The 24,271-nt window shown below is 57.0% G+C and overlaps 9 protein-coding genes across 9 annotated transcripts; 5 read left to right on the top strand and 4 right to left on the bottom strand.

Moving 5' to 3' along the window:
• Positions 1-12: 12 nt before the first annotated feature.
• ISF_04368 (transcription initiation factor iif) lies at positions 13-1,258 on the bottom strand (the record flags this gene model as incomplete). The annotated part of the gene is made up of 3 exons (XM_018847974.1): positions 13-357; positions 409-611; positions 676-1,258. 3 exons carry the CDS (start codon positions 1,256-1,258, stop codon positions 13-15), a joined length of 1,131 nt encoding a protein of 376 aa, XP_018704930.1.
• Positions 1,259-2,664: 1,406 nt separating this feature from the next.
• On the top strand, positions 2,665-5,044 carry ISF_04369 (Alkaline phosphatase D-related protein; the record flags this gene model as incomplete). The annotated part of the gene is made up of 4 exons (XM_018847975.1): positions 2,665-3,624; positions 3,682-3,817; positions 3,865-4,187; positions 4,235-5,044. 4 exons carry the CDS (start codon positions 2,665-2,667, stop codon positions 5,042-5,044), a joined length of 2,229 nt encoding a protein of 742 aa, XP_018704931.1.
• Positions 5,045-6,015: 971 nt separating this feature from the next.
• ISF_04370 (delta-1-pyrroline-5-carboxylate dehydrogenase) lies at positions 6,016-7,846 on the top strand (the record flags this gene model as incomplete). The annotated part of the gene is made up of 3 exons (XM_018847976.1): positions 6,016-6,135; positions 6,189-6,296; positions 6,353-7,846. 3 exons carry the CDS (start codon positions 6,016-6,018, stop codon positions 7,844-7,846), a joined length of 1,722 nt encoding a protein of 573 aa, XP_018704932.1.
• A 386-nt stretch (positions 7,847-8,232) lies between these two features.
• On the bottom strand, positions 8,233-9,294 carry ISF_04371 (hypothetical protein; the record flags this gene model as incomplete). Its single annotated transcript, XM_018847977.1, has 1 exon — positions 8,233-9,294. The coding sequence occupies one exon, from the start codon at positions 9,292-9,294 to the stop codon at positions 8,233-8,235; it is 1,062 nt and encodes a 353-aa protein (XP_018704933.1).
• Positions 9,295-12,960: 3,666 nt separating this feature from the next.
• On the top strand, positions 12,961-14,236 carry ISF_04372 (Helix-loop-helix DNA-binding protein; the record flags this gene model as incomplete). Its single annotated transcript, XM_018847978.1, has 2 exons — positions 12,961-13,614; positions 13,670-14,236. 2 exons carry the CDS (start codon positions 12,961-12,963, stop codon positions 14,234-14,236), a joined length of 1,221 nt encoding a protein of 406 aa, XP_018704934.1.
• A 329-nt stretch (positions 14,237-14,565) lies between these two features.
• Positions 14,566-15,770, bottom strand: ISF_04373 (Mn2+ homeostasis protein Per1; the record flags this gene model as incomplete). Its single annotated transcript, XM_018847979.1, has 4 exons — positions 14,566-14,623; positions 14,687-15,440; positions 15,528-15,573; positions 15,642-15,770. The coding sequence occupies 4 exons, from the start codon at positions 15,768-15,770 to the stop codon at positions 14,566-14,568; spliced, it is 987 nt and encodes a 328-aa protein (XP_018704935.1).
• A 769-nt stretch (positions 15,771-16,539) lies between these two features.
• Positions 16,540-17,687, top strand: ISF_04374 (6-phosphogluconate dehydrogenase family protein; the record flags this gene model as incomplete). Its single annotated transcript, XM_018847980.1, has 5 exons — positions 16,540-16,581; positions 16,635-16,959; positions 17,014-17,113; positions 17,172-17,412; positions 17,484-17,687. 5 exons carry the CDS (start codon positions 16,540-16,542, stop codon positions 17,685-17,687), a joined length of 912 nt encoding a protein of 303 aa, XP_018704936.1.
• A 1,786-nt stretch (positions 17,688-19,473) lies between these two features.
• ISF_04375 (hypothetical protein) lies at positions 19,474-21,585 on the top strand (the record flags this gene model as incomplete). Its single annotated transcript, XM_018847981.1, has 5 exons — positions 19,474-19,659; positions 19,731-19,923; positions 19,983-20,096; positions 20,166-21,208; positions 21,277-21,585. The coding sequence occupies 5 exons, from the start codon at positions 19,474-19,476 to the stop codon at positions 21,583-21,585; spliced, it is 1,845 nt and encodes a 614-aa protein (XP_018704937.1).
• A 297-nt stretch (positions 21,586-21,882) lies between these two features.
• On the bottom strand, positions 21,883-22,773 carry ISF_04376 (hypothetical protein; the record flags this gene model as incomplete). The annotated part of the gene is made up of 1 exon (XM_018847982.1): positions 21,883-22,773. The coding sequence occupies one exon, from the start codon at positions 22,771-22,773 to the stop codon at positions 21,883-21,885; it is 891 nt and encodes a 296-aa protein (XP_018704938.1).
• Positions 22,774-24,271: the final 1,498 nt, after the last annotated feature.

Consider the following 24,271-nt stretch of genomic DNA (forward strand, 5'->3'; position numbering starts at 1 on the left):
TGCAAGAACCCATCACGCAAGAACAACATCCTCCATGTCCTCAGGCTCGTCATCGTCGCCGTCGTCGACCGTCTCGGCAGCGGCCTCGCGCGATTCGTTACCGGCCTTGTCGCGGTAGGCTTCGCTCAGGCAGTAGTGGTTTGCAAAGGGTCCGGACTTGTTGAGCACGGCGACCTCCTCGAGGACCTGGCGCAAATACGAGTCGGGCTGCTGGGTGCGCTGGCGGAGCGCCTTCATAGACCAGTACTGGTATTGACGGAAGCAGTCGAAGATGAGATCGAGAAGCTGGTTCTTGGGAATGCGGGCGGCCTTGAGAATCTCGCCCTTCTTGGGCTTGACGAGAGAAGGAGTATTTTTCTGTGGGAGTTAGACGGTATATATTACCAGTAAGAGAGAGAGAATGCGTACGATAAAGTTACCAGCCCATCCAACGGCACCGGCCGTACCAGGATTAATGATGGATGTTGCCGTGTTTCTACTGATAATCTGGAGCTTGGCTCTCGAGTTTTCGGCTTGGTAGAGCTGCTGCCCGAGGTATCGTTCTTCTTCCCCAGTGTTTCGCGGTTCCACGCGAACATCATAATGAATCTTGCCGTATATCTTTGTTTTTTCTGCACGTCATCAGTCAGCAGCCGCGCTTCTTCAACCGCGAAGCCAGCACAGGAATAAACTCACTAGGAATCGCCTTGCGATAGTACGGCTGGAAGCGGCTTTTGCGGTCAAACGTGTGCCGTTGCGGCGCGCCGCTGCCACCAGCACCACTCGCCGCCGCTTCCCTCTGCCGTAGAATGTGCGCGGGGATGCCGGCGTTGAGCTGGTCCTGGCGCTCCTTGTTCTTGGTCTTGTAGCTGGGCAGGTCCTCCTCGGTGAAGATGAAGTGGTTGTGGACCTCGCGATCGAGGACGTCGAGGTCGTATTCGCGGGGCAGGGTGTGGTGCTCGCCACAGCCCGGGTCGAGCAGCATGCGCAGCTTGGTGTTCTCGGGGCCGATGTTACCGTCCTCGTCGCGCTGGCCGGGCTCGTTCCAGGTGCGCAGCGTACCGATCTGGATCTCCTCCTCGTCGCCGAGGCGGTCGCTGAGCTTCTGCCACGCCTCCCACATGTAACGGGGGATGCGCGCGAGATAGAGCGTCTCAAACGTTGGGCCCTGAGATTTGTCGTAGAACTCGAGGTCGCCCGCGTCCTCGTACAAGTCTTCCTCGTCAATTGGGGCGGGCTCCGTCCCGGGCTCGGGCTTGACGAAGCCTGTGTCGGCCATGCTGTCGATGGGACCAAAGAATGCTCGCGGAAGCGTGATTCGGTGCGTCTAGATGCGCGGTGCGAGTGCGTTCTAGCAAAGCGCGCGATGAATCGTGATGCGCGCGGTTGGTTGGAGATGAAGAGCTGCTGAGGCTGAGTGTGACGCAAAAGGTCAAGCGGATATTACTGGCAGAGAATCCTTAGTAGCGCCTGCGCCCTACCAGCCACAGTGCCTCAGTAGGTACAGCCACTGTACCTAAAAGGAGAGGCAGGCCTGAGGAACTAACTCGTACATAAAACAGAATTTGTGCTATCAAATTGCTCAAATTCCCCCTTTTTTTTCCCTCCGGTTATTCTTGCGCGGTTTTGAAGCTCGGCAAGACATTTTATACCAAATGCTAGTTGTCCGGTGATGGTGCAAGTTACATCAATGTATACAACAAATGGCTCCTCACAAATTGCGATCTGACACCCAGAACCTGGAACAAAGAAGGACAAAATGGAAGAAAGCGACAGGGTACATATAACTGAGCGAGACATGAAGCTGATTGAAGTTCCGCGGGTGATGGGCTTGTTCTGTCGATACGGCCTCTGATGGCAAGGCCAGACAACACTGGGATGCTTTTTGTCTAGTATCCTATCGTCTGAAAGCAGGCTTGGTTGATTTGTTTTAACGTAAATAGGTACAATTGGCCACAGTCTAGATATAAACCAACATTAAGCCAGACAGATGCCAAGTCTTGACTGAATGAATAGCTGTTGGGAAATTGACTTCCTCTGCACCACTTCTTACAGTGGCGAGAAGGAAAGTCGTTTGATTTCATGGTGTATGTATGCATGCATGTACGAACGAAATGTTTCTGGAGCAACAGGCGTCCGATCTACCAGCTCGTGCCAAAACAAGTTTATTAGGCGCCCCTGAGCTCGGACCAATCAGAAGCTGCGCAAAGCTCAGCTGCCAACAAAGCAATGCGCTACATCGCGATTGGGGCCCCCGTAAAACTGTAAAAACGAACTGTTTGGCGTTTCGTAAATTCGATTATATGTAGGCCGTCCAAGCTTTTTTTTTTTTAAACTCGTCCCAGAAATCATGGTTTAGCGTCAAGCCAGCGCAACTTGGCTCCCTCCTTGTAGCAACTTTAACTAATAATAACGCCCTCCCCAGTGTTGGGCATTAGCAAGGACGCCCAGTTACATCATCACCAGCTGCCACCTTTCTTGGCATTGTTTTGGTCGCTCGTTCCTGAAGATCCTTGCATCCTCCCTTCTCTCCCTCGATACCCCGTTCTTACTCTCTGCTCATCTTCCCGGGCTTTCCTGCTTGAGCTCCCCCATACTTGCGCCGACCTCAATCGCTCCTGCAGCGCCGGCGACAAGCTCATTGAGCAAGCTTTCCGTCACCATCATCACCCTCCCTCCCTCGCCATGGCCAGCACTCAGCCACAGGCCGCGCAGCCGCCCGCCGCCCACGCCCACGGCACGCCTCAGAACCCGTACTCATCCGCGAGCCGCTGGCGTCACCAGGAGTCCTCCTCCTTCTCCCGCCATGCGCGCGCGCATCAGCAACACCCGGACGCCACCACCGCGCAGGCGCAAATCGACGCCGCCGCGCCCCAGGGCCAACGCTTCAACGGCGAGGAGCCCGTGTCCGACGGCGACGCCGGCGAGGTCGTGTGCGGTCCGCTGCTCAACTACTGTCGCATGCAGGACGGTCACTGGGAGGGCAGCGTGCTCGTCGTCCTCAACGGCGGCGGTCAGGAGCAACAGGGCCCGGCCCCGACGCTGAGCCTGCAGCGACTCGGCGCGCGCGGCCAGGCCGCTGCCGAGGCTGCTGCCGCTGGCGAACCCGCGAGCCAGATCCCCGGCGTTCGCCTCTACTCGGACCCCCGCAGCACCTTCTGGTGCTTCCACGTCAGCGTGCCCATGGAGTCCGCCGAGATTCAGTACGCCTACGAGCTTCCCGGCCTGCGCTTCGTCAGCGCCGACAAGCCGCAGGTTAACCGCTTCTCGATCCCCGCCGCCGGCGAGTCCATGCGCCTGATGTTCCACTCCTGCAACGGCTTCAGCGTCGGCACCGACGAGGAGGCATACAGCGGGACGCCCCTCTGGAAGGACGTACTGCGCAAGCACCAGGCAGCCCCCTTTCACGCCATGCTCGGCGGCGGCGACCAGATCTACAACGACGGCATCCGCGTCAGTGGTCCGCTGCGCCCTTGGACCGACATCTCGAACCCCAAAAAGAGACGCGACTTTCCCTTTTCCGAAACGCTACGGTCCGAATGCGACGACTATTACCTCAAGAATTACCTTCGCTGGTATAATACTGCGCCGTTTGCCATCGCCAATGGCCAGATTCCCCAGATCAACATCTGGGACGACCACGACGTAGGTGCCATATTCAAAAAGTGAATCATGTCTCGAGGGCTAAAAGGTGCAATGTAGATCATTGACGGTTTTGGATCCTATGTCAACGACTTCATGACTTGCGACGTCTTCCGCGGCATTGGCGGTACCGCGCACAAGTACTACATGCTCTTCCAGCACCACCTTGCGCCACCCGTCTCGACGTATACATCCGGTAAGACTCTCGGCTCCCATGACAGTGAGGCAACGCTGACAGTGCAGATTTTCGTGGTGAGGGAACTAATCCGGCGCAGCAGGTGGACACGTTTGTCGCTGAGCAGAGCCCGGGTTCGCAATACATTATCGGCGCAAAGCCGGGTCCGTATGTTGCTGAGCGATCATTCAACATGTATGCGCGCCTCGGTGCTCGCATGGCTATGCTTGGAATAGATGCACGAACGGAGCGCACGCGCCACCAGGTCAACTATCCCGAGACATACCAACTGCTGTACCAGCGTCTGCGTGATGAGCTTCAAGCAGCCGCCAGCTCAGAGCAGCCCATTGACCATCTGATCCTGCTGCTTGGTATTCCCATCGCATATCCGGTTCGTACACCTCCTCCAAACTCTGTTTAGCCAAGCTAACCAGTCAGCGTCTCACCTGGTTGGAAAATATTCTGCGAAGCCCGATCATTGGACCTATCAAGTTTATGAGTCGGCGGTTCGGAATCGGCGGCGGTCTGTTCAACCATTTCGACGGCAGCGTCGACCTCCTCGACGATCTCGACGACCACTACACAGCCAAGACGCACAAGATTGAACGTCGTGAGCTCATCGAGGGCATGCAAAAGATTGCGGCGGAATACAACGTGCGCATCACAATCCTGGGCGGCGACGTACACCTGGCGGCGCTCGGTCGCTTCTACTCGAACCCCAAGCTCAAGATTCCTGTAGAGGAGGACCACCGGTACATGGCCAACATTGTGTCGTCGGCCATCGTGAACAAGCCGCCGCCGCAGACCGTCGCCAACCTGCTCGCGCGGCGCAACAAGATTCACCACCTGAACCAGCAGACGGACGAGACCATGCTGGACCTGTTTGACCGGGACCCCGGCAGCACGCCCAAGACGGCCGGGCACAACAAGTGCACGATGCCGAGCCGCAACTTTGCCATGATTGCTGAGAATTCGCCCAACAACCCGGCGCTGGCGACGACCAACGGCGAGACGGAGACGACGAGCTTTGTGGGCAAGGGCGGCCACGCGCAGATGCATAAGGGCGAGGTCGGCGCCGGGACGGAGCACAGGGCGGCAACCGACGCGTTTGGGCAGGGCAACGACGGCAGCCTGGACATTCGCATCAACGTGGAGAAGGACCAGCACAACGCCGAGGGGCCCACGCAGGCGTACGGTCTGACGGTGCCGGTGCTACGCAAAACGGCGGCGGCAGGGGTTGTGCAATAACCGTCATGTCATGCCCCCTGTAAAGAGTAATTATGCAGGGCCGATCGAAAGATGACGCTAGCCCTTGTGACCTGGGTAGATTTTTTTGCATGGCGGCCGGAGGTGGTGTCCGGGTCGGCGAGGGCTTCCGGGCGGGCCCTGGCTGTTTGGGCTGTGTTGGTGTGGGTTGTGGGAGTTTGCTTTGATACCTTGACCAATGATCCATATTCTTTGTCCTGTCGCTAGTTACATATTGTTCTACCTTAAATAATTGGCTGTAAATTACTACTAGGTAAATAAACAAGTGTGAATGCTCGGTGTCGATGCACTACGCTGTACTCCGTAATAGGTAGCCAGCCACTGCTGTATCGCCATAGCTTTATCAAGTGTGCGCTATGCCAACTCACATCCCAAGATATTGGCTCTGCGATGTCGATTGATTTCATTACCCTATCGTTCTTTCATCCTCGAAGCATCCACCCACATCCTTACCTCCCATTCATTCTATTACCCTATTTTTCAATCATTCTGACATCGTGTCGGGTGGCTGCGGCGGGCTAGGCGTTCCGGGGTGGGGACCGAGACCGGCCGTTCCCCAGCCATTCGCCCTTTGGCGCTGAAACCTTGTGCCAGCTTACAGGGATTCAGGGGGCTTTCAGCGGTCTTGAGTCTCCAAACTCCCCCAAATCTCCAAAATACAGCGCTCCGGCCTGGGTCCCGCCCCGCTTTCGAACCCCCGCAACGTGTTGCTGGACCGTGCTAAGCCGGTCCACCAACAGTCCTCTGTACTTTTTTTTGGCAGCTCTACCCCCAGCTCCCCAAACTTGCTAGGGTGGCGATGTCGGGTGGCACTTACGAGAGTAAAACATTGCGCTTCCGACATACATCACCCCCAGCGTATCCCTTTTTCTCCTCCCTCCACATCATCTTTTTGTGCATCCTCCTTCCAATTGTCGAGATCTTTGTTGATTTCTTCACACAACTCTACAGACATGATGCAATCCGCCGTCTTCCGCAAGGCCGGCCTCCGCGTGGCTGGCCGCGCCGTCCAGGCTCGCTCCGTTGCCTCGATGGCCTCGTTCAAGTCGCCTGCCGTCTACAACGAGCCCAACGTACGTCAATCGATTGGCCTCTCATCGGATGCTTGCTAATCCCCCCTCTCTAGCACCACTATGTCAAGGGCTCTGCCCAGCGCGCCGGCCTGACTGCTGCTCTCGAAAAGATGCAAAAGTCGCTGCCCTTGGACGTTCCCGTCGTCGTCAACGGCAAGGAGGTGCGTTTTATAGAACCGCCCGCAGAGCTCCCTGGCCTCATACTGACCCGTTGCAGATCCGATCGTCCACCCTCTCCACCCAGAACAACCCCTCCGACCACGCCAGCGTCGTGGCCAACTACCACACGGCCACCAACGCCGACGTCAACAAGGCCATCGAGGCCGCCCTCGCCGCCAAGCCCGCCTGGGAGAACCTCCCGTTTGCCGACCGCGCCGCCATCTTCCTCAAGGCTGCCGACCTCGTTGCCAACAAGTACCGCTACGACATCATGGCTGCCACCATGCTCGGCCAGGGCAAGAACGCCTGGCAGGCCGAGATTGACGCCGCCGCCGAACTGGCCGACTTCTTCCGCTTCGCCGTCCACTATGCCAACGAGCTCTACAACGAGCAGCCCGTCCACAACACCAACGGTGTCTGGAACCGCCTCGAGTACCGCCCTCTTGAGGGTTTCGTATACGCCGTCTCCCCTTTCAACTTCACCGCCATCTCCGGTAACCTCGTCGGCACCCCCGCTCTGATGGGCAACGTCGTCCTGTGGAAGCCCTCCGATTCCGCCATTGCCTCCAACTGGCTCGTTTACCAGATCCTGCTCGAGGCCGGTCTCCCCAAGGACGTCATTCAGTTCATCCCGGGCAACCCCGGGGAGATCACCAAGACCGTCCTCGCCCACAGGGAGTTTGCTTCCCTGCACTACACCGGCTCCACCGCCGTCTTCCGCAAGCTGTACGGCGCCATCGGCCAGGGCGTTGGCGAGGGCCGCTACCGCTCGTACCCCCGCATCGTCGGTGAAACTGGTGGCAAGAATTTCCACCTTGTCCACCAGACTGCTGATGTCCACAACGCCGCCATTCAGACCGTGCGTGGCGCTTTCGAGTACCAGGGCCAGAAGTGCTCCGCCACTTCGCGTCTGTACGTCGCCAAGTCTGTCTGGCCCGAGTTCAAGAAGATTCTCGTCGAGGAGACCGAGAAGCTCAAGCAGGGCGTCCCGACGGACCACACCAACTTTGTCGGCCCCGTCATCCACGCGGCCTCCTTCAAGAAGCTGTCCGGCGCCATTGACCAGGCCAAGACGGACAAGGAACTCGAGCTCGTCACTGGTGGCTCGTACGACAGCTCCAAGGGCTACTTTGTCAAGCCGACCGTCTACCAGACGACCAACCCCACCCACAGCTTCCTCAAGACCGAGTTCTTCGGCCCCATCATCACCGCCTACGTCTACGACGACGCGGCGCCCGACGCGCTGGCCAAGGTCTGCGAGCTCGTCGACACGACGACCGAGTACGGGCTGACGGGCTCCATCTTCGCGGCCGACCGCACCATCATCCGCGAGGTTGAGGAGCGTCTGCGCAACGCGGCGGGCAACTTTTACGTCAACTGCAAGAGCACCGGCGCCGTGGTCGGCCAGCAGGCCTTTGGCGGCGCGCGTGCCTCGGGCACCGATGACAAGGCCGGCAGCAGCCACATCATCACCCGCTTTACCAACATTCGCATCATCAAGGAGGAGTTTAACGCGACGACGAAGGTCGAGTACCCGTCCAACGAGGCGTAGATTTACAAAAAAAGGATTTAAATACCAGATGTATTATGAGCACTAGCGTATGCAGCTTAATTAATTGCAGTTGAATGCCACTTGATGTACCATGTGCTAGGATATACTAGGCTGTGCGTGTGTAAATATATTAGTATACTTGTAGCAATCATAGAGCAATATATTGGCACCAAGTGTATTCCGATACTTGACTAGCGATGGAGAAACGAAGCAAACTTTTATAACGTATCAACGCAGGCTAAACTATGGTATATGGAGTAACAAAATCTGCAGGCCCAGCTGTAGCCAGGCTATCCTGGTATATCGTATCGACATCATGACACCAAAACGTCCCTCATCAGCCGCCCACTCTCCTACCACCAGCCGCCACCGCAGCCCCTTTTTCGTCACGGGGGCACCGACGCGCCGTACAGGTGCCCCGGGTATATCCGCGGGGGCCTCGCATAGTTGTTGGGCCCCGATATGAGGCGCTGGTGTCCGAGGGTGTTGTACAGCTCCGGCAGGGCACCGACGTGCGCGTACATCCAGCCGGTGTAGTACCTGTCGCAGCCGTCCACGGGCAGCAACCCGGGCTCGCCCTCGCCGCCCTCCGGGCAGTTCTTGTCGATGAGGGCGCAGGCGAGGTACTGCATGGGCCCGTTGCGGTCGAGGCGCAGCCAGTCGTCGAACGCGGCGAGCGTGCGCAGGCAGCGGCCGTCGACGTACACGCAGTACATGAAGCGCGGGACGTGCGACTCGATGAAAGGCCCGTCGGCGCCGGGCCCGTCGCGGCGTGGGTGCCGCGCGGCGGCCCACGCGGCGAAGTGCCGCCGGACGGTCTCGGTGGACGCGCCCTCGAGGCTCGGGTCCTCCATGACGGTCCACTCCAGGTAGGGGGCGAGCTGCCGCCCGGAGGTGTCGAGGGTGGCGTTGGCGCCGGCGCCGGTGCCGGGGAGGCGCGGGGTGGCGGCGAGGGCGGAGTGCACCTCCTGCTTCATGTGCCGCACGTAGCGCTGCCAGAGGGGCTCGTCGGCGTAGGCGCAGCCGCGGTAGATGACGAAGCCCCAGGCGTGGAAGCCCGTCTGCTGCATGGTGTGCAGCACGTGGCCGAGGCGGCCGGCGGGCGGGCCGCCGCCGGCCGCGGAGGAGGAGGCTATGGTGGCGGAGGATACGGAGGAGGAGGCGGATGGGGAGTTGTGGTGGTGGCCGGGGTGGGAGGAGGAGCTGCCGCCGCCGTACTGCGGCGGCGACGTCGAGCCGGGCGGATAATGGTGGTGGTGGTGGTGTTGGTGCTGCGACGGGTGATGCGACGGCTGCAGAGCAGCAGCAGCAGGAACAGGGACCTGGTAGCCGCCGTGGGGGGTGGTTGGCGGCGCTGGCATGCCGCCCTGCGCTCCGACGGCTGGCATCTGCGTGGCGCCGTCCTGCGGCTGCGCGGCAAGATCGGGACGCATCATATGCGAATCCATCTTTCGCATCAACGCCTTCGCTCTCTTGGTTTTCTTAAGCGACGGAGGAGAAGGGCGATGCGGAGACTAGTTGGGTTCTCTTGGGGTGGCGGGGTATGAACACCCCCTCTCTTTGAGGAGGAATTGCGCCGGGCAAAAACAAACAGGCCAAAAGGGTCGCACAATGCGTTGGCGGCGCTTCAAAGCTTGGCCCAAACACACAAGGGGGGAAAGCAGCCCGATTTTCGGGCTGTTTCTTGTGGTTGGGCTCCTGAACTACTTTTTTTTTTGGCTTTCCCTTCTCGGAGGAGACTCCGACGGTGTGGTTGGACGTGGGCTAAAAAAATTATGGTTATGTCAATGGAGGATCGCGCAAGGTTCGCACTGCCTTGGGCAATAGGCTATATCCGCGGCGGGGTCGTTTCTTCCGACACATAGGTACCCGAGGTGTGTTGGTGATGGCGTTTGTGTTGTTTTGTATCTTGTGCGCGCCTCGCTGGCCTTTACGGGATGAGATGATGCGATTCAAATTAATAAAGTCTCGCTGTTTTGCTGCTTAGGTCCTGGTGGATATTCTTGGCTTCGGCCCATCTCGGAGCGCAATCACGTGCGGATCTTGGGGGCAACTCGCGGTCCGGCAACAAACGAGTTTAGCCACGATCGATGGGCGATCTAGGACGCGTCGCCCGGTATATTCGGGACGGCTTATGTTTAACGTTGCTGTGCGTGTGCCGCCTTGAATAACCGCCAGAGTTATATACCGTGTATTATAAGGTATAACGGAGTGCTTAGCGGTGGATAGAGTGACATGTTCATGCGAGTCAGACAACTGACTGCGAGGCCAAGCCCCCCGGTCTACGTAAAGGTACCCACGAATCGGTGCGGGTGACGGAGAGCGATCGTGCATGATGGAGCACTCTGCTTCTGTCGTAAAGATGTGACATGACATGGTAGGCCTCACATGGCTGAAGACATCAGATGCTGTCAATTCGACGGATAGTCTAGGGTAGGTGGTGACGAACAAGCCTGTCAGTCAGTTCAGCATGCGCCATTTTCTTTGCAGCACGCGAAACGAAAGGGGTTTGTCAGTTCAGTCATGGAGCCGGATATGCTCGGGAAAGATTCCCAAACCTACAGTGAGACGCAAGGCAGGCGAGATGATGTTTCAAATGTAGGTGAAACCGTAGGCATACGCGCGAAGCTAATCAACGGTGACCGTTTGCTGGGGCAGGCAGTGGGTGCATAGCACGTTTGGCTTTACGTGATGGCGTAGTTGGGACTGACCAATGCCGGCAAGGTGGATTGCATCGTGGGCGATGGGAAAGCAAGCACGAGACTAACCAGGTCCAGGACGTCAACGTCGTCGAGTACATATGGGTCCAAGGACAAGGTGCTGGGAGGGGAATATGTCGAGGATACGAATGATTACGTAGCAGTCGTTCTTGATTTACGGGCAAGGTTAGTCTAGTTGCTTGGTAGCCTGTTATCATCAGGCGACGGGGAAATGAGCAAGCCAGTCTCCAAAATGCAAATAATTGTCCACTAAAATTATTGGTATACTGGTAGGCCCCGGGCAAATCTGTGATTCTCATCGGAGAGATGTTAGAGAGGGGAAAACAGGGTCAAAGTGGACTGGCGGACTGACTGCCGCCCACGTTCCTCCACGGTGGAGGTGGGAAGCTATTATCGTGCATCTATATGGAGGGTGAGGGTGAGGGTGAATGGTATTAGTATTCAACCACGAAAAGAAATAGGAGATGATTACGGATAGATAGGTAGATGATGATGGATGGCTTGACTGCCGACGACCAAGCACATGCTTCTTGGAAACACAGCCACATCAGTTTGTTGAGCTAAAAAAGCCGACTTGCCAGCTAGATCACTAGTTTGTAGTTTTCCATGAGACAAGGGGCAGACGCATGAATACCAAAGAGACGAGCACACGAGCAACCCGTCGAGCACGAGGCCAAGCACGCGAGCTCTTTGGTGGACGAGGGGAGACGGAGGGGATGATGGAGTCATGTTAGTGGAGCGATTGTAGTGAATGGGGGGATGGTGGAGAAGCGGGAAAGGAACAAGACGGGGCCTAAACTAAATGAGAGCAAAGTCCAGAGTAACGACGACTTGATAGTTTCCATGCCAAGTGAAATATGGCTGGGTGCCAAAAGGCTTGGAGGACTTGGCTTGAGTAAGTACTATGCAGGGCAACAAACAGGATGCTTGCGGGGCTTGCACTGTAGCTAGTGGTGATTAGTGGTTGGTATCTTGTACCTCTCGCCTATTCCTGGCATGCACATGGCCTAATCGCATCCTCTGATTGGCTCCTCCCCTCAACCACTGTTGGCAAGCACGCGACCATTTGCTCGATGCTGCTTGGTCAATCGAGCCCTGTGCCTTTTTTCCCTTCCCTATCCTTTCCCTATCCTTTCCTTTCCTTTTCCTTTGCATGGCTCCTCCTCTCTCGCTCTCTCGCTTCAATCTCGCGACCAAGTAGTTTCCATTTCCAGTTAGATTTTCTTCACCTTCTCCTCTTCCCAGCCTGCCGTGTCGTTTCTCTCCACCAACAGTATCGCCGCGTGGCCCTGCGCACTGCTCTCCGCCTCTCTTTCTCCCCCTCCTCGTCCTATCCCACCCCCGGACATGTGCTCTCACGACAGACAGACAACCAAGCTTTCGAAAGCTGCCCCCCTTCCCCTCGTGGTCACCTTCTTACTCGCCCAAAAACGTAAACTGGCACGGCCCTCCACACCGTAGACGGATGCCAAAAGAGCCAAGCGGCAAAAACGTGATCTGGTCCCCCAGCTTCTTCGTCTTCACCTACTGCTTGCGTATCTACTAGCTTGTTGTTGGTGTTGTTCCCTCTCCTCTCCTCTCCTCTCTTCTCTTATTATGTTTGCCACCTGTTTCATCTCGTGAAAATATCCTTTCTTCATTCGCTACTCGCGTGCTCACTTTTCTTCTTCATTTCCCCTCTTATCTTGTTCCTTACAAGATAAGCCACCACCAAATCTGCAGTGTTGCCTTGATTGCTGTCACACCCTGCCTATCTTGTTCGACACTTGGCCCCCCACAGAGTGTCACGCCCACGACTGCTCTTCTTGGCCACGCAGAAATTGCATTTCAAATTCTAACCTAGTTATCTTTTGCATTGCTCTGCCCTCTCACCCTTCATTGACGCCCCCCTCCTGATATCTCCTGAGACCGACACGTGCTGTCAGAGAACTCACTCCGCCGAACTACACCATACCCTGCCTGCCGCCTACCCTCGTGACACATCAACAGGTTCACCTCAAATTCGATAACGACTTCCCTCCGGCTACAAGATCTCGAGAAGTTTGGAAAAGGGCACTGAAAATTCCTGGCACAAGCTACAAATAGCGTACGGGGCCGTGCCGTCTCTTGTCCACGCCAGTCCCGACTTATTGGCTCTCGCCTCAGCCTCGTCTCGACACGAGACGCTATTTTGTCATAATACGCAGTCAAAAAGACTCCGAAAACAATTGTTTTAACTAGAACTGGACGCCTCTTCACAGCCGACTAATCTTACCGTCAATTTTGTTGCGTACACCTGCGGTGCTACTGCCCAGGCGAGTCCGTGTCCTGCCGTCCTCACACGACACCTACACCGTCAATCTCCTCGACACACGCGACATCAGCAAAAACTTAAAAGACCCCCCCCAAATCACAATGCCTCGACCCGGCCTCCCTCCCACCCCCGGATCTTCAACCGACCTCAAGGCCAAAGACGGTGTGAATCAGCTCGCCTCGCTCCACCTGGCTTTCGAGCTGCCCCCTCCCGCAATCCACGACGCCGCGCGTACATCCCCAGGAAAGCTATCCCCTGGGTCGTCCGCCCACGCCCACTCCCACAGCCACCACCAGCACATGAGCCCTCCTTCCTACCCCATGCAGGCTGCCGAGACGGTCAAGGCACGCCGCAGGTCGTCTGCCGCCACCAAAGAGCCCAAGGACGGCTTTGCCCTGCCGCCGCCGCCGACGCGCTCCCGCAAGATCATTCAGATGAAGCCTCGACAGGAGGAACCCTCCGTGGCCGCCGCAACCGAAGCGCCGACCGCAAAAGAAAGCACCGGGAAGGGAGCCGGCAAGAAGGCGGCGGCGACCAACACCAGCGGGAGCGGAGCGGCGGCCAACAGCACCACAACCAAGGGAGGCAAGAAGCAGCCCAGCGCTACGAGCGCGGCCGGGCGCAAGATTGCCCGCAAGACGGCGCACAGTCTGATTGAGAGGCGGCGGCGCAGTAAGATGAATGAGGAGTTTGCCGTCCTCAAGAACATGATTCCCGCCTGCACTGGCGACATGCATAAGCTGGCCATTCTGCAGGTACGCGCCACGCACACTGCCAACAAAAAGAAACAAAACATTCTAACAAGAATAGGCCTCGATTGAATACATTCGCTACCTCGAAGACTGCGTCTCGCAGCTCAAGGCCCAGCACGGCGGCGAGCATCGCGGCGACGCCTCCGCCTCGGGCAACCCGCTACCGTCCATCCGCGAGTTCCACCCGACCTTTCACGGCGAGCCGGCCGCCAATGGCGACGTGGAGATGGAAATGTCCGACTCGGAAGCCGTGTCCCCCACCTTTACCGCCCGACCCGACCACCACTACCAGCAGCAGCACCATCCGTCTGTGTCGCCGGCGTTGCACCCGCAGGACGCACGCCACCACTCGTACTCGTCGTCGTCGGCCGCCCCGGAGTACCGCCACCACGGCGGCTTCACGCTCTCGGCCACGCCGTCGCCCGCGTTCGGACCCCAGAGGCACGGACCGTACGCGCGCAGCAGCACGTCCACGTCGGCGTCGACGGTGACGAGCCCCGCGCTGAACCCGCAGACCGAGCTCGACCAGGAGGCGACGGCGGCCCTGCTGATGCTCAACAATGACAGGCGCGGCACGGCCGTCAGCGCGAGGGGGCTGTCTGTCCGCGACCTGCTGAGTGGGTGAAGTCGTTTGTGACTGAGAATATGTAAAAAGTGCTTGGTCTGAAAATGTGTTTTTCTTCTGTGTTTGGGGCGTAACATGTAATGAGAACGATGATGAGTATACCTTGTTAACGGTGGCACATTTATTTTGGAGAGGCTTTGAAAATCTGTATCTATCGGCGTTGTATGAATTGGGCAAAGGGGGCTTGATATCAAACTTGGAACTGCTCGTAAACGGACCGAAATGTAATCTGATTAACTTATTAACGTGAACCTTTGTAGTTGCGGTGATGCTCAACGTGACCTGGCTCCCGGGCAGAGACACAAGTACCGTCGTATTTCAATAAAACTCTATGCCTTTAGCCTCTCCGTCGATGCCATATCGGCCGTGGCATCCATAACGAGGAAACTGTAACGGGTTGATTAGCTTCTACTCTAATTCTGACAAGGGCCACATCACGATCAAACTCACTTGTACCACAGGATCGTGGGGCCAATCGTCAACAGATGCCACAAGCTATGCGCATCGATCACGCCGAGCCACGGCGGAAAGTCGAACAGCTCCATGCTCATCGCGAACATGACCCACGCGACGACCAACCCCGGCCAGGCCGCCCAGAACCTGCGCTCCTGCCTGTACCTCCGCACACTGAACCACGTCCACAGCACGTTCTGCGCCGCGCCCACCGCCACGTTGGCCGCCATGTTATACCCGTAATCCCACCTCACGCCCTTCAAGTACGCCACGTGCGCAACATACAACAGCACGCACACGCCTGTCCACGCCCTCACGACCGCCCGCCACCGCGGGCGGTCCAGCCGGAAGACGCGCACCGGCGCGTAGTACGCGCCGTACAGCACGCTGGCCCCCGCGGCGAAGTAGTCCAGCTGCTCGGTGGCCGGGAAATCTCGCGTGTGGAAGACGGCGGACGCGGTCCAGGCGACGAGGCCGACGCGGGCGAGGGCGACGTAGAAGGGGCGGAGCGGGTAGCGGGGCGGGACGGCGGCGCGCAGCTTGGCGAGGCCGGAGAGGTGCGCCCACAGGTTGGCGAGGGAGAAGAGCACGGAGGCGGGTTCTTGGGCGCCGAGGAGGCGGTGGAAGGGCCACTTGCCGTGGAACTGCACGACGGGCTGGGAGGCGGCGAGGCGTTGACGGGTGACGATGTGTTGGCAGGCGTGGTCGCACTCGGCGGGGCAGTCCCAGAGCAGGAGGCGGCGGTGGAGGGCTAGAGAGGAGTAAAGTTGTTAGCTTGTTTGAAAGACGTGAGGTTGTTCTTGTTCGGCGGTGGGAGGTTGTTTGTCGCCCAACGTACGGATCGGTGTCTGGTGGCCTGTTCGGCAGTTCTCGGACTCGCAGACCTGAGGTCGGGTTAGCATGTCAATTGCCGATGTTACGTCTGCCAGCTTCTCTTCATCCCTCAACGCACCTGGACGCAGTCTCGAAACTCGGGCAGTCGGTCGCCGACGGACGCGGTCGCGGCGCCCGCGAAGAGCACGAGGGCGAGGAGCGCCAGCAGGGGCGTGCCGGCCCAGATCCTCCGCCTCGATGGGAACATGATCAAGCGATCATTCGATTGCGAACCAAGAAAACCCAAGAAAACAAAGAAAGAAAAAGGAGATGAGGAATGAAGTGTTGATGCGGAAGCAATGGGTAGCTCGAAACAGGGGTTTGTGGATGATGTGGAGGGGCGGGATGGATGGGATGATGGATGTCGGACATGTCGTGGCTTTGAGCCTAATTTAGCCCGCCCCTGGTTCCCCGGTATTGCGATCTAGGCACATCAAGTTGCAGCTACCGTGGCTAACAGCTCTTATTATTAGAGTTGAGTATGAATGATTATTTACATAAAAAATTAGCTTTCTTTCATTCAAAACGTCTTGTCTACTTGTCTGTACTGCTACTCAGTCCTATCGACAATCTGGAAAAGCTGTTCTTCCTTCAGCGTGGGATTCCTTTCCTGGTATACCTGAAAAAGGTAAATAGTGTAACTAGGCTACTGGAACGGACAGTGTGGAAGCTACCTAACTACAGGCTAACTTTCCTCTCGAGTACGACGGTGTTAACTGTTTACTTGATACGACGCCTACAATATGCTGATGCGCATGCCGCGAAGCACAACTTGTATCCCAAGCTCTGAATCGATTCCCTGCCTCTCTTCTTCCTTGTAAAATGATCATCGTGCCTCGAGCAAGCCACCTCGGCTTTGCCCGCGGAACAAGCGCGGAACGAAACCGCCCTCCCACCGTAGACACTGGACAACTCTCTCACCAACCGCGATGCCGGGTCTGAGTCTCATCTTTACAATTTTCCCTTTTATTTTGAAAATGCCTCGCATCGCTTGGATTGGATTGGGAAGCATCGGCGAGGTGCGCATGCCCTGTGAGCCATATACGGACGTGACGGGCTGACTTGTCAGTAGGCCATCAGCACGAACCTCGCCCAGTACGCGCCGCTCGCGGAGCCCGTGCTGGTGTGGAATCGCACCGCGGAAAAGGCAGAGCGCGTGGCTGCCGCGACGGACAGGATGGAGGCGGCGCGATCGCTGGCCGACGCCGTCTCGCGGGCGGACATTGTCTGCCTCTGCCTGGCGGACGATGCGGCCGTGAGCGGCGTGGTGGACGTGGTGGGGGAGGTCGACGTTTCGGGGAAGTTGTTCGTTGACTTGTCGACCGTGCATCCCGATACCAATCAGGCGCAAGCAGACAGGCTGCAAAGTCTTGGAGCTGCTTATATTGCCTGTCCTAGTGAGTTACCCTCCACAGATCTATGTGTGAGTCAAGTTGCTTAACGCGGCCAAGTCTTTGGGGGCGTGGCCATGGCCATTGAGAGGCAAATAACGCTCGTTCTCGCCGGGCCATCCGATGCCATTGCAAAATTTGAGCCTTTCACGAAGGACATGTAGGTTACAATGTGAAAGTCTGCGCGGATGACTCACTTGGCTGACAGACATTGCCAGAATATGCAAGGACACCATCAAGCTCGCCGACCAGCCGCTCCGCGAGGCCGGCATGCTCAAGCTCGTCGGCAACTTTGTGCGGTTCTCCGCCATCGAGGTGCTGTGCGAGGCCACCGTGCTGTCCGAGAAGATTGGTCTCCCCAAGGAGACGCTGGCGCGGTTCGTCGAGGCCATGACCCCGGGTCCGAGCGCCGGACAGCTCGCGATGCTGCACTCGGGAGCGTACAGCGACCTCACCACGGTGTGTCCGTCATCTGTAAAAGCAGCAAAGCGAGGAAATTTCTTTTTTACTAAGTCTCTTTTTTTTGGCAGAGTATCGCGCCGATTAGTATGGCTCTCAAGGAAAACGGCTATTTGAACGATCTGGCTCAGCAGAGCGGCGCGAGGCTGCGGACGCTGGACACGGTGACGGCGCACGCGGAGCGGGTTAATGAGATGAGAGGTCCGGATGCCAAGTTGCTTGCTATTTACGGGTCGATTAGAGAAGAGAACGGGTTGCCCTTTGATCGGAAGTGAGGGCGCATTTTTCCATAGGAGTGATGATGGGAATTCTACTTGTAGAGCCATCGTTCGGAAGAAGCATTCCGTACACCCACATAACTCGACGAATAAAGGAAATCCGTCAGAAAGCTATTGTACATATATTATACGTTACGAACTTATGTTATTAATCCTTGGTATGCGTACTGTTGGCAACGTCCAGGCCCACAGCTTATCGATCGGCGAGGACTGCCTGGTTCTTGTTCACTGTCACTGTCAAGCATGGCTCAACAGGCGGTTCATATAAGTTAGAATTTAGGTTCGCCACCGGCGGCGGTTGGCCGACGGCGCTGGCCGGTAGTTCGGGGGACTCGGGCCCGAACGCCATCTGCGTAAGGCTGCGGCGTTTGTTGTACAACCACCTTTATTTTTAACCATCACGCAAAAAGCGAAATCACCTGCCCTGAAGCTTGGATTGCCTAACGAGTAATTAAAGTCCGTCCTCAGTGATTCTTCCGTGTGCCGACGATTGCAGAGGCCTGTCTAGTCAAAACGCCACGGCACTTGTTAGTTTTTAGCCCGATGGGCGGGCGGGTTCGAGAAGGGTTTTTTTTGCGCTGGCCCTACAGTTGATGCTTGCGGCTTCGGCAAAGGTGCCGTTGCAAGGAGGCTTGCGTCATGGTCTCCATTGACGAAATGAAACCGCCCGGATGGGGAATCAACATTCGCGGCGCCTGATGATGATAAGCGGTGCGGTGGGTGACTGGGCGTTGAGCCGGGGCGGTGCAGAAGAAGCCCACAGGGCGCAGGGCAGCCAAACGAATGATTGACTAGTCAGTCGCTCGCTGTTGGCCGAAAAATAGATGGAAAATGATCCCAGGTTCTCCCGCATTGATCAACAAGAACTGCCGGTGTGAGTTGCCTGTTTGGGAAGCCGTTGCGTCTCCTTGTCGAGTCTTGATTGGGTTTGCACTCGAGACAGCAGCGGCTGATGCTTTCTCTTTCTGATCTGCATGCGTCGATGTACGCCTTTTAATTCATTACCATCGTCTATTGATGTAGTCGGCTGGAAAGGGAAGGAAGGGCCTCGTCAGCCTTCCGCTGATATTACTTGTCGCCATCTCGGGGCGAAACCCGGACGTGGCAACCCTGTAAGCACCAAGATGCAAGATGGCACATGGTGGCGGGATTGACCAGGGTCCTGTTGCATTCGGCTTTCGCCGTGAATACTTATTGGCTAAAGACGGAGAAGCAGAATAATTGCCGCGTCATTTACAACACTACCGATAGGCCCTGGCAATAGCCATCTAGTGGCTAAGAAGCCACGGGCTGTAAACTTGTGACAGGTTCTGTAATGCTAATCCCGTATCCCGGGGTCTCAATGGGAAGGAAAGGAGGCTGCGGATGAGACAGGTTCAAAAAGTTCTGGGCCCCTGTTGGGTGGGACTGGCAAGGTCCACTACTCTAAGGTACTAACTAACTTAACTAGTGCACAGCCCAACACCATCGCTTTCTGAAGCCCTACGAGTACAGCCTGCGGAGTCTCCGTACGAATTGCAGCCTGCCAAGTTACAGGCTACACACTATCAGTCGTTAGGGTTGCGGCAGTGCTTCCGGTTAGATGACTCGGAGGAATTCGTTCCCACATGTGGTGCAGCATCGCCTTCATGGGCCCTTGCTCTTGATTTTCATATAATGGAACCCGGGGACGCGTCTCGCAGCGTCGTCTGCGACCTCGACTCTCGGCTCTCCTCACGTCACATTCGATCCTACCAAACAGAACGCTGAGCGGCGGCCCAACGCTACGGGAACTCAACACACAATGTCGAAAGAGGCCCTCTACGAGCCGGTGCCCTCGACGCGCCTCAAGGTCTTTTCCACGCCCATCAAGTCCGAGGCCGACGACCACCACAACCATTACGAGGACGAGGAGGGTCACAGCATCGACGATGGCCGCTACGCGCCCGACCACCGTCGACACCCAGACAACTATCCCCAGCTGCAACGGGTATGGCACGGACCGGAAATTGGGACGAGGGATCTAGACAGAGAGAGACTGACGGAAGTGTGTGTTTGTAGCACGAGGAACCGACGCTGCTCGAGATCTTCTACGACTTGTTCTTCGCCGCCACGTACAACGCCTACTGCGACTCCAAGACCGTCACCAACCACGCGAGCTTCAAGGCCTCCATCGGCTTCTTCTGCCTGCTGTGGGTGACCTGGTTCAATGTAACGCTGTTTGACGTGAGATATGCCACGGATTCCATATTTTGTGTGTATACATGCCTGCCCTTGGTCGTCTGACCAGCAAGCAAACGCCTCAACTAACAGCCATCACAGCACGTCTCAACACGGCCATCCAACTCGGCGTTCTCATCGGCTTCGTCGTCGTCGCTCCCAAGTTTAACCCGACGACCCAAGATGCGCCCACCATGCGGGCAATGTGTACGCTACTCTCACAACCTCAGTCTGCCGTCTGCTGCCGTCGATGCTAACCAACCTTTTCCCTTCCAGCCATCATCCTCGCCATCTCCCGCTTCAACCTCATGGGCCAGTACGCCTGGATGGCCTTCCATGTCCGCCGCTACCGCACCACGCGCCTGCCGCTGCTCGTCCAGATGGCCATCTACACAGCCGCCGCCGCCGCCTACCTCGGCCTCACCTGGCGCTTCGGCGAGGATCGCCACAGCCACGCCTACGTCACTTGGTACTGCGTCTCCGCCGCCGAGGGCGTCGCCAGCCTGCTGCTCTCCAACTACTCGCCCATCCTCAGCCTCGGCCGCACGCACTTGATGAAGCGCCTCGGCCTGCTGACCGTCATGATCCTCGGCGAGGGAATCGAGTCCATCGCCAAGAAAGTGCTCGTCATCGTTAAAAACAAGCACGCCTGGGACACCACCACCATCGGCCTCGTCACCGCGGCCGCCGCCACCGTCTACTTCGTCTTCCTCGTATACTTCGACTGGCTCGGCGCTAAGACGCACCTCCCGCCCGTCCGCCGCAACGCCTGGGTCGCGCTGCACCTCCCCTTCCACCTCGCCCTCGTTCTCTTCATGCAGGGCTTCACGCAGATGCTCATCTGGGGTAAGATCGCGCGTCAGGTCAATGTCGCCTTGGACTTCGCCGACCCGACTGACCTCCCCGAGGTACTCGCCGGGCAGGCCACCACCTTCTCCGTCAGTTCCAGCGTCAACGCCTCGGTGCGCGACTTCCTCGAGGACTACCCGTCCAAGCTGGAGAGCACTACCATGGTCATCAACACGGCGCTGCGCAACATTTCGTCGCTGCCGGACGACTTCTGGCCCGCGCTCACCCGCGTGGCTAACGAGGCGTCCGGTAGTAGTGACGCGAGCCTGACGGACGCCGACCGTAGCTACGCGACCCTCAGGGCGGCCGGGGAGACCCTTGCCGCGTCCATGGCCAACAACGTCTTCCGCGCCTTCAACACCGAGGTGTCCGGCGAGATCGAGTCCAAGAACAAGGACCTCGAGACCAAGGATCGCGAAGGCTTCCAGTTCAAGCTGGAGCGAGACAACTGGGCCCGCTACGGCCTGGTGGTAAGTCCAAGCCCCCCAGCGATGCTAATCTCTCCTTCTCAAGTCCATCTGAACTGACACGGGATTAGTTTGCGTACACGTACATCAGCGCCGCCTGCGTCATCGTGTTCGTCCTCGCCCTCAAGCAGCTCACCGACGGCCACGTCCCCAAGGGCTGGAACCTGATCCGCCAGATCATCATCTTCGGCCTCGCCCTCGGCACCGGCCTGGCGACCATTGTGTGGTTCAACAGCTTGCGAGTGTTCGCGTGGCTGCAGACGCCATGGGTCATGCCCACGCTGTGCTTCGTCTGGATGACCATTGTCATCCTGACGCACGTCAACATTGGCGGCGTCAAACTGAACCCGAGCCACCTCAAGTGGCGCTCGCGCAAGTAGCGGGTACGACGTGTGGGATGGAAGAAAAGAAGTGATCTCATAGCGAAGGAAAATACCAACTTGATTTTGTCTTGCGCTGATTGTTCGCCATCTGTGTACCGTGATCCGGTATTGGTAGTGTCTGAACAAAAGACATTACTAATTTGTATTCCTCGCTGTGCTAAGTAAGGGGCATTCCTTATAAAACGATTCCCGCTGCCATCGCAGTCGAAATCCAACCCCGATGTACCCCCGCTCTCTGTGTTGGAGATGAAAATAGCCGTCTCAACACAGGGGTTTCGGCATCCTTGCCAGCAATCACAGGGAAGTACACTTGCTCGGAATTATAGCCGGCCACTTCCAGAGTTCGCCCTTCTCGCCGCCCTTCTCACAGATTGTTTCGGACGTCTTTGATGCCACCTTGGAGTGGCTGTCCTGCGAGCTGTCGGGCGTGTTTTCCTGACTATTTGTTCCGTCGCTTTGCACGGGGGTAGGCACCATTGGCGATGACGTCTCGGAGCCGCTGCTCCTCTGCGGCCGGCCCTCCGCCTCCACCTCCACGGCTTCCTCCACGGCGTCGTGCTTCCCGGCGTTCGCGATTCGCCTACGCGTGTCTTCCAGATCCTCGCCAAGGCGGCATACGTGAGTAAAGAAGTCGGGATCTGCAGGGAGATGCATGACGAGCGCGGCCTCTTGCCACTTCTCGATGAGCTTGTCCCGGCCCGCCAGGAGCTGCTCCCGTCGCGCCGTGACTGCTTGTAGGTGCGACTCGACGTCGCGAAAGTCGACCCGGAGAGCCTTGGTCAGGCCGTCCTTGGCCTCGTAGCTGGCGTATTCGATGAGCTCGTGCAGGCGGAGCAGCGGACCAGCAAGGCTGTCCTTGTCCACTGTCGCCCCGTGGCTAGAGGCGATGGTATTCAGAATGGTCAAGAGCTCCCCGGTCATTTCGTCCGCTAGTAGGAAAACGGCTTGCATCGATGAGTACATTTTGGACATGGATACGACTTTGTCGTTGGTAGATGAAGATGAAGGTGGCGTCTCTTCCATCGGTGTAGCGTTGCCTGTCATTTCGGGGTTCGTCGTCGACGAGGCCGGCTTTTGCGTTGGTACGGCGTCGTTCGCCTGGACCTGGTTGGCCATGAGCGAGTTCGGCTGTTTCACTGGTACAGCCTTGTCCTTGTTGAACCGATTTTGTAAACAAAAGGCCATCCCGTCCGCTGATTCGGGTATAGTATCGTCTCCCTCAAAGCGGTTGGTTATGAAGGACTTCGGTCCCTCCGTTGGTACGTTACTGTCTTTCACGAGCAGTCTTTTCGGGAAAAAGGCCCTTGCTTCCGCTGGTAAATTGTCGTCTCTCTCAAACGGGCTGATCATGGGCGATTTCGGCTCTTCCCTTGCTACTGCGATGTTTTGACTTGGTACAGCGCCGGGTGCGCCGGGTACGCCGGGTGCCATGACCAGAGCTTTAGTCATCGCTGGTTCGGTTAGCTCAGTAAGCTGGGGAACATAAGTAGTTTTAATGATTATTCTTGAGGAAATCCTGATGGTTCTTTGAAGGGGAAGTTTTGGAGTGGCGGCGAGGCGAGACCCTTGCGGATGGATGGCAGGCACTTGCTGGCTGCACCTGCTCCTTCTGCGAGAATCAGTGCATGTTTCGACCCTGGACTTTAACACGGTTGACACTCAAATTTAGGTCTCAAGTATTAACTTGAATTGCTTCTACTAGTGTTAGATATGGACGCTTGCGGTGTGAGGGACTTCCCTGCCTATAGCAAGGTGTATACCATCACCCACCCCCCACGCTTTTACGTTTCGAGCAGGATATCTATCACCACTAGTCAGAGTAATTACCAGAGAAACCACTGATTCACCGATACGACTCTGTGAACCTGTCCTGTGGTCGGCAGTTATACCATGCAGGCGGCTCTCGATGCGCTGTGTGATTCGGCACTGGCCATCTCTGTGGCACGGGGCACGGCCCAGCCCACGGCGTGGTATTAGGGATGTGTTGCTCAATATCCGTTGCCAATCATTGAATTCATTGTGGTGCTAACAGTGTGCGACGCGAGCCCTCAACCGTCAAGTTTCATCAGTCTGAATAGGTGATGTGGTTCACAGGCTTCTGGGTCGTACATACATTTTGTGGTATATTGGCCAGCATTATTCCGTCAGTCAAGCCGGCTCTGATTATCAAAGGGCTCTGTCTATAAAAGGCTGGCGCAGTTTCCGTACAAAATAAATGTCCAGATTATTGCTAGCAAGCACAGCAAGCACAGCAAGCTCTCAACCCTAAGTCATACTATACAAACCTGTGCCACGCATTCTACAGCAACAAACCACGTATGAGAAAAAATCCCTATTCTAGGATTGGAGCTTCTGACATTTTATGAGATAATTTAGTCACTACCCTCGTTTCTGCGACTATGCCCAACTCAATCAAACTTCCCACCGACGAGGAGGCTCAGCTCTTGGAGATGGCTGGAAGAGCAGTCAAGGTGGCGCGCGAAATCCCGGGGAATACTGGAGGTGGGAAGGGCAACCAGAGCACCTCCAAGCCTACCGGCTCAAAGTAATTGTGTCTGGAATTGGCCATGGTACCTGGAAATGTTGAGGGTGCTGTGATGAGAGAGATTGCGGGATGATATGATTCAGTTTGTTTGCTTGCTTGCTTGTTGTACAATATAATAAGGAAAAAGAAAACGTTAAA

The sequence above is a fragment of the Cordyceps fumosorosea genome, assembly GCF_001636725.1.
Source record: "Cordyceps fumosorosea ARSEF 2679 chromosome Unknown scaffold_9, whole genome shotgun sequence".
In the NCBI taxonomy this organism is placed as follows: domain Eukaryota; kingdom Fungi; phylum Ascomycota; class Sordariomycetes; order Hypocreales; family Cordycipitaceae; genus Cordyceps; species Cordyceps fumosorosea.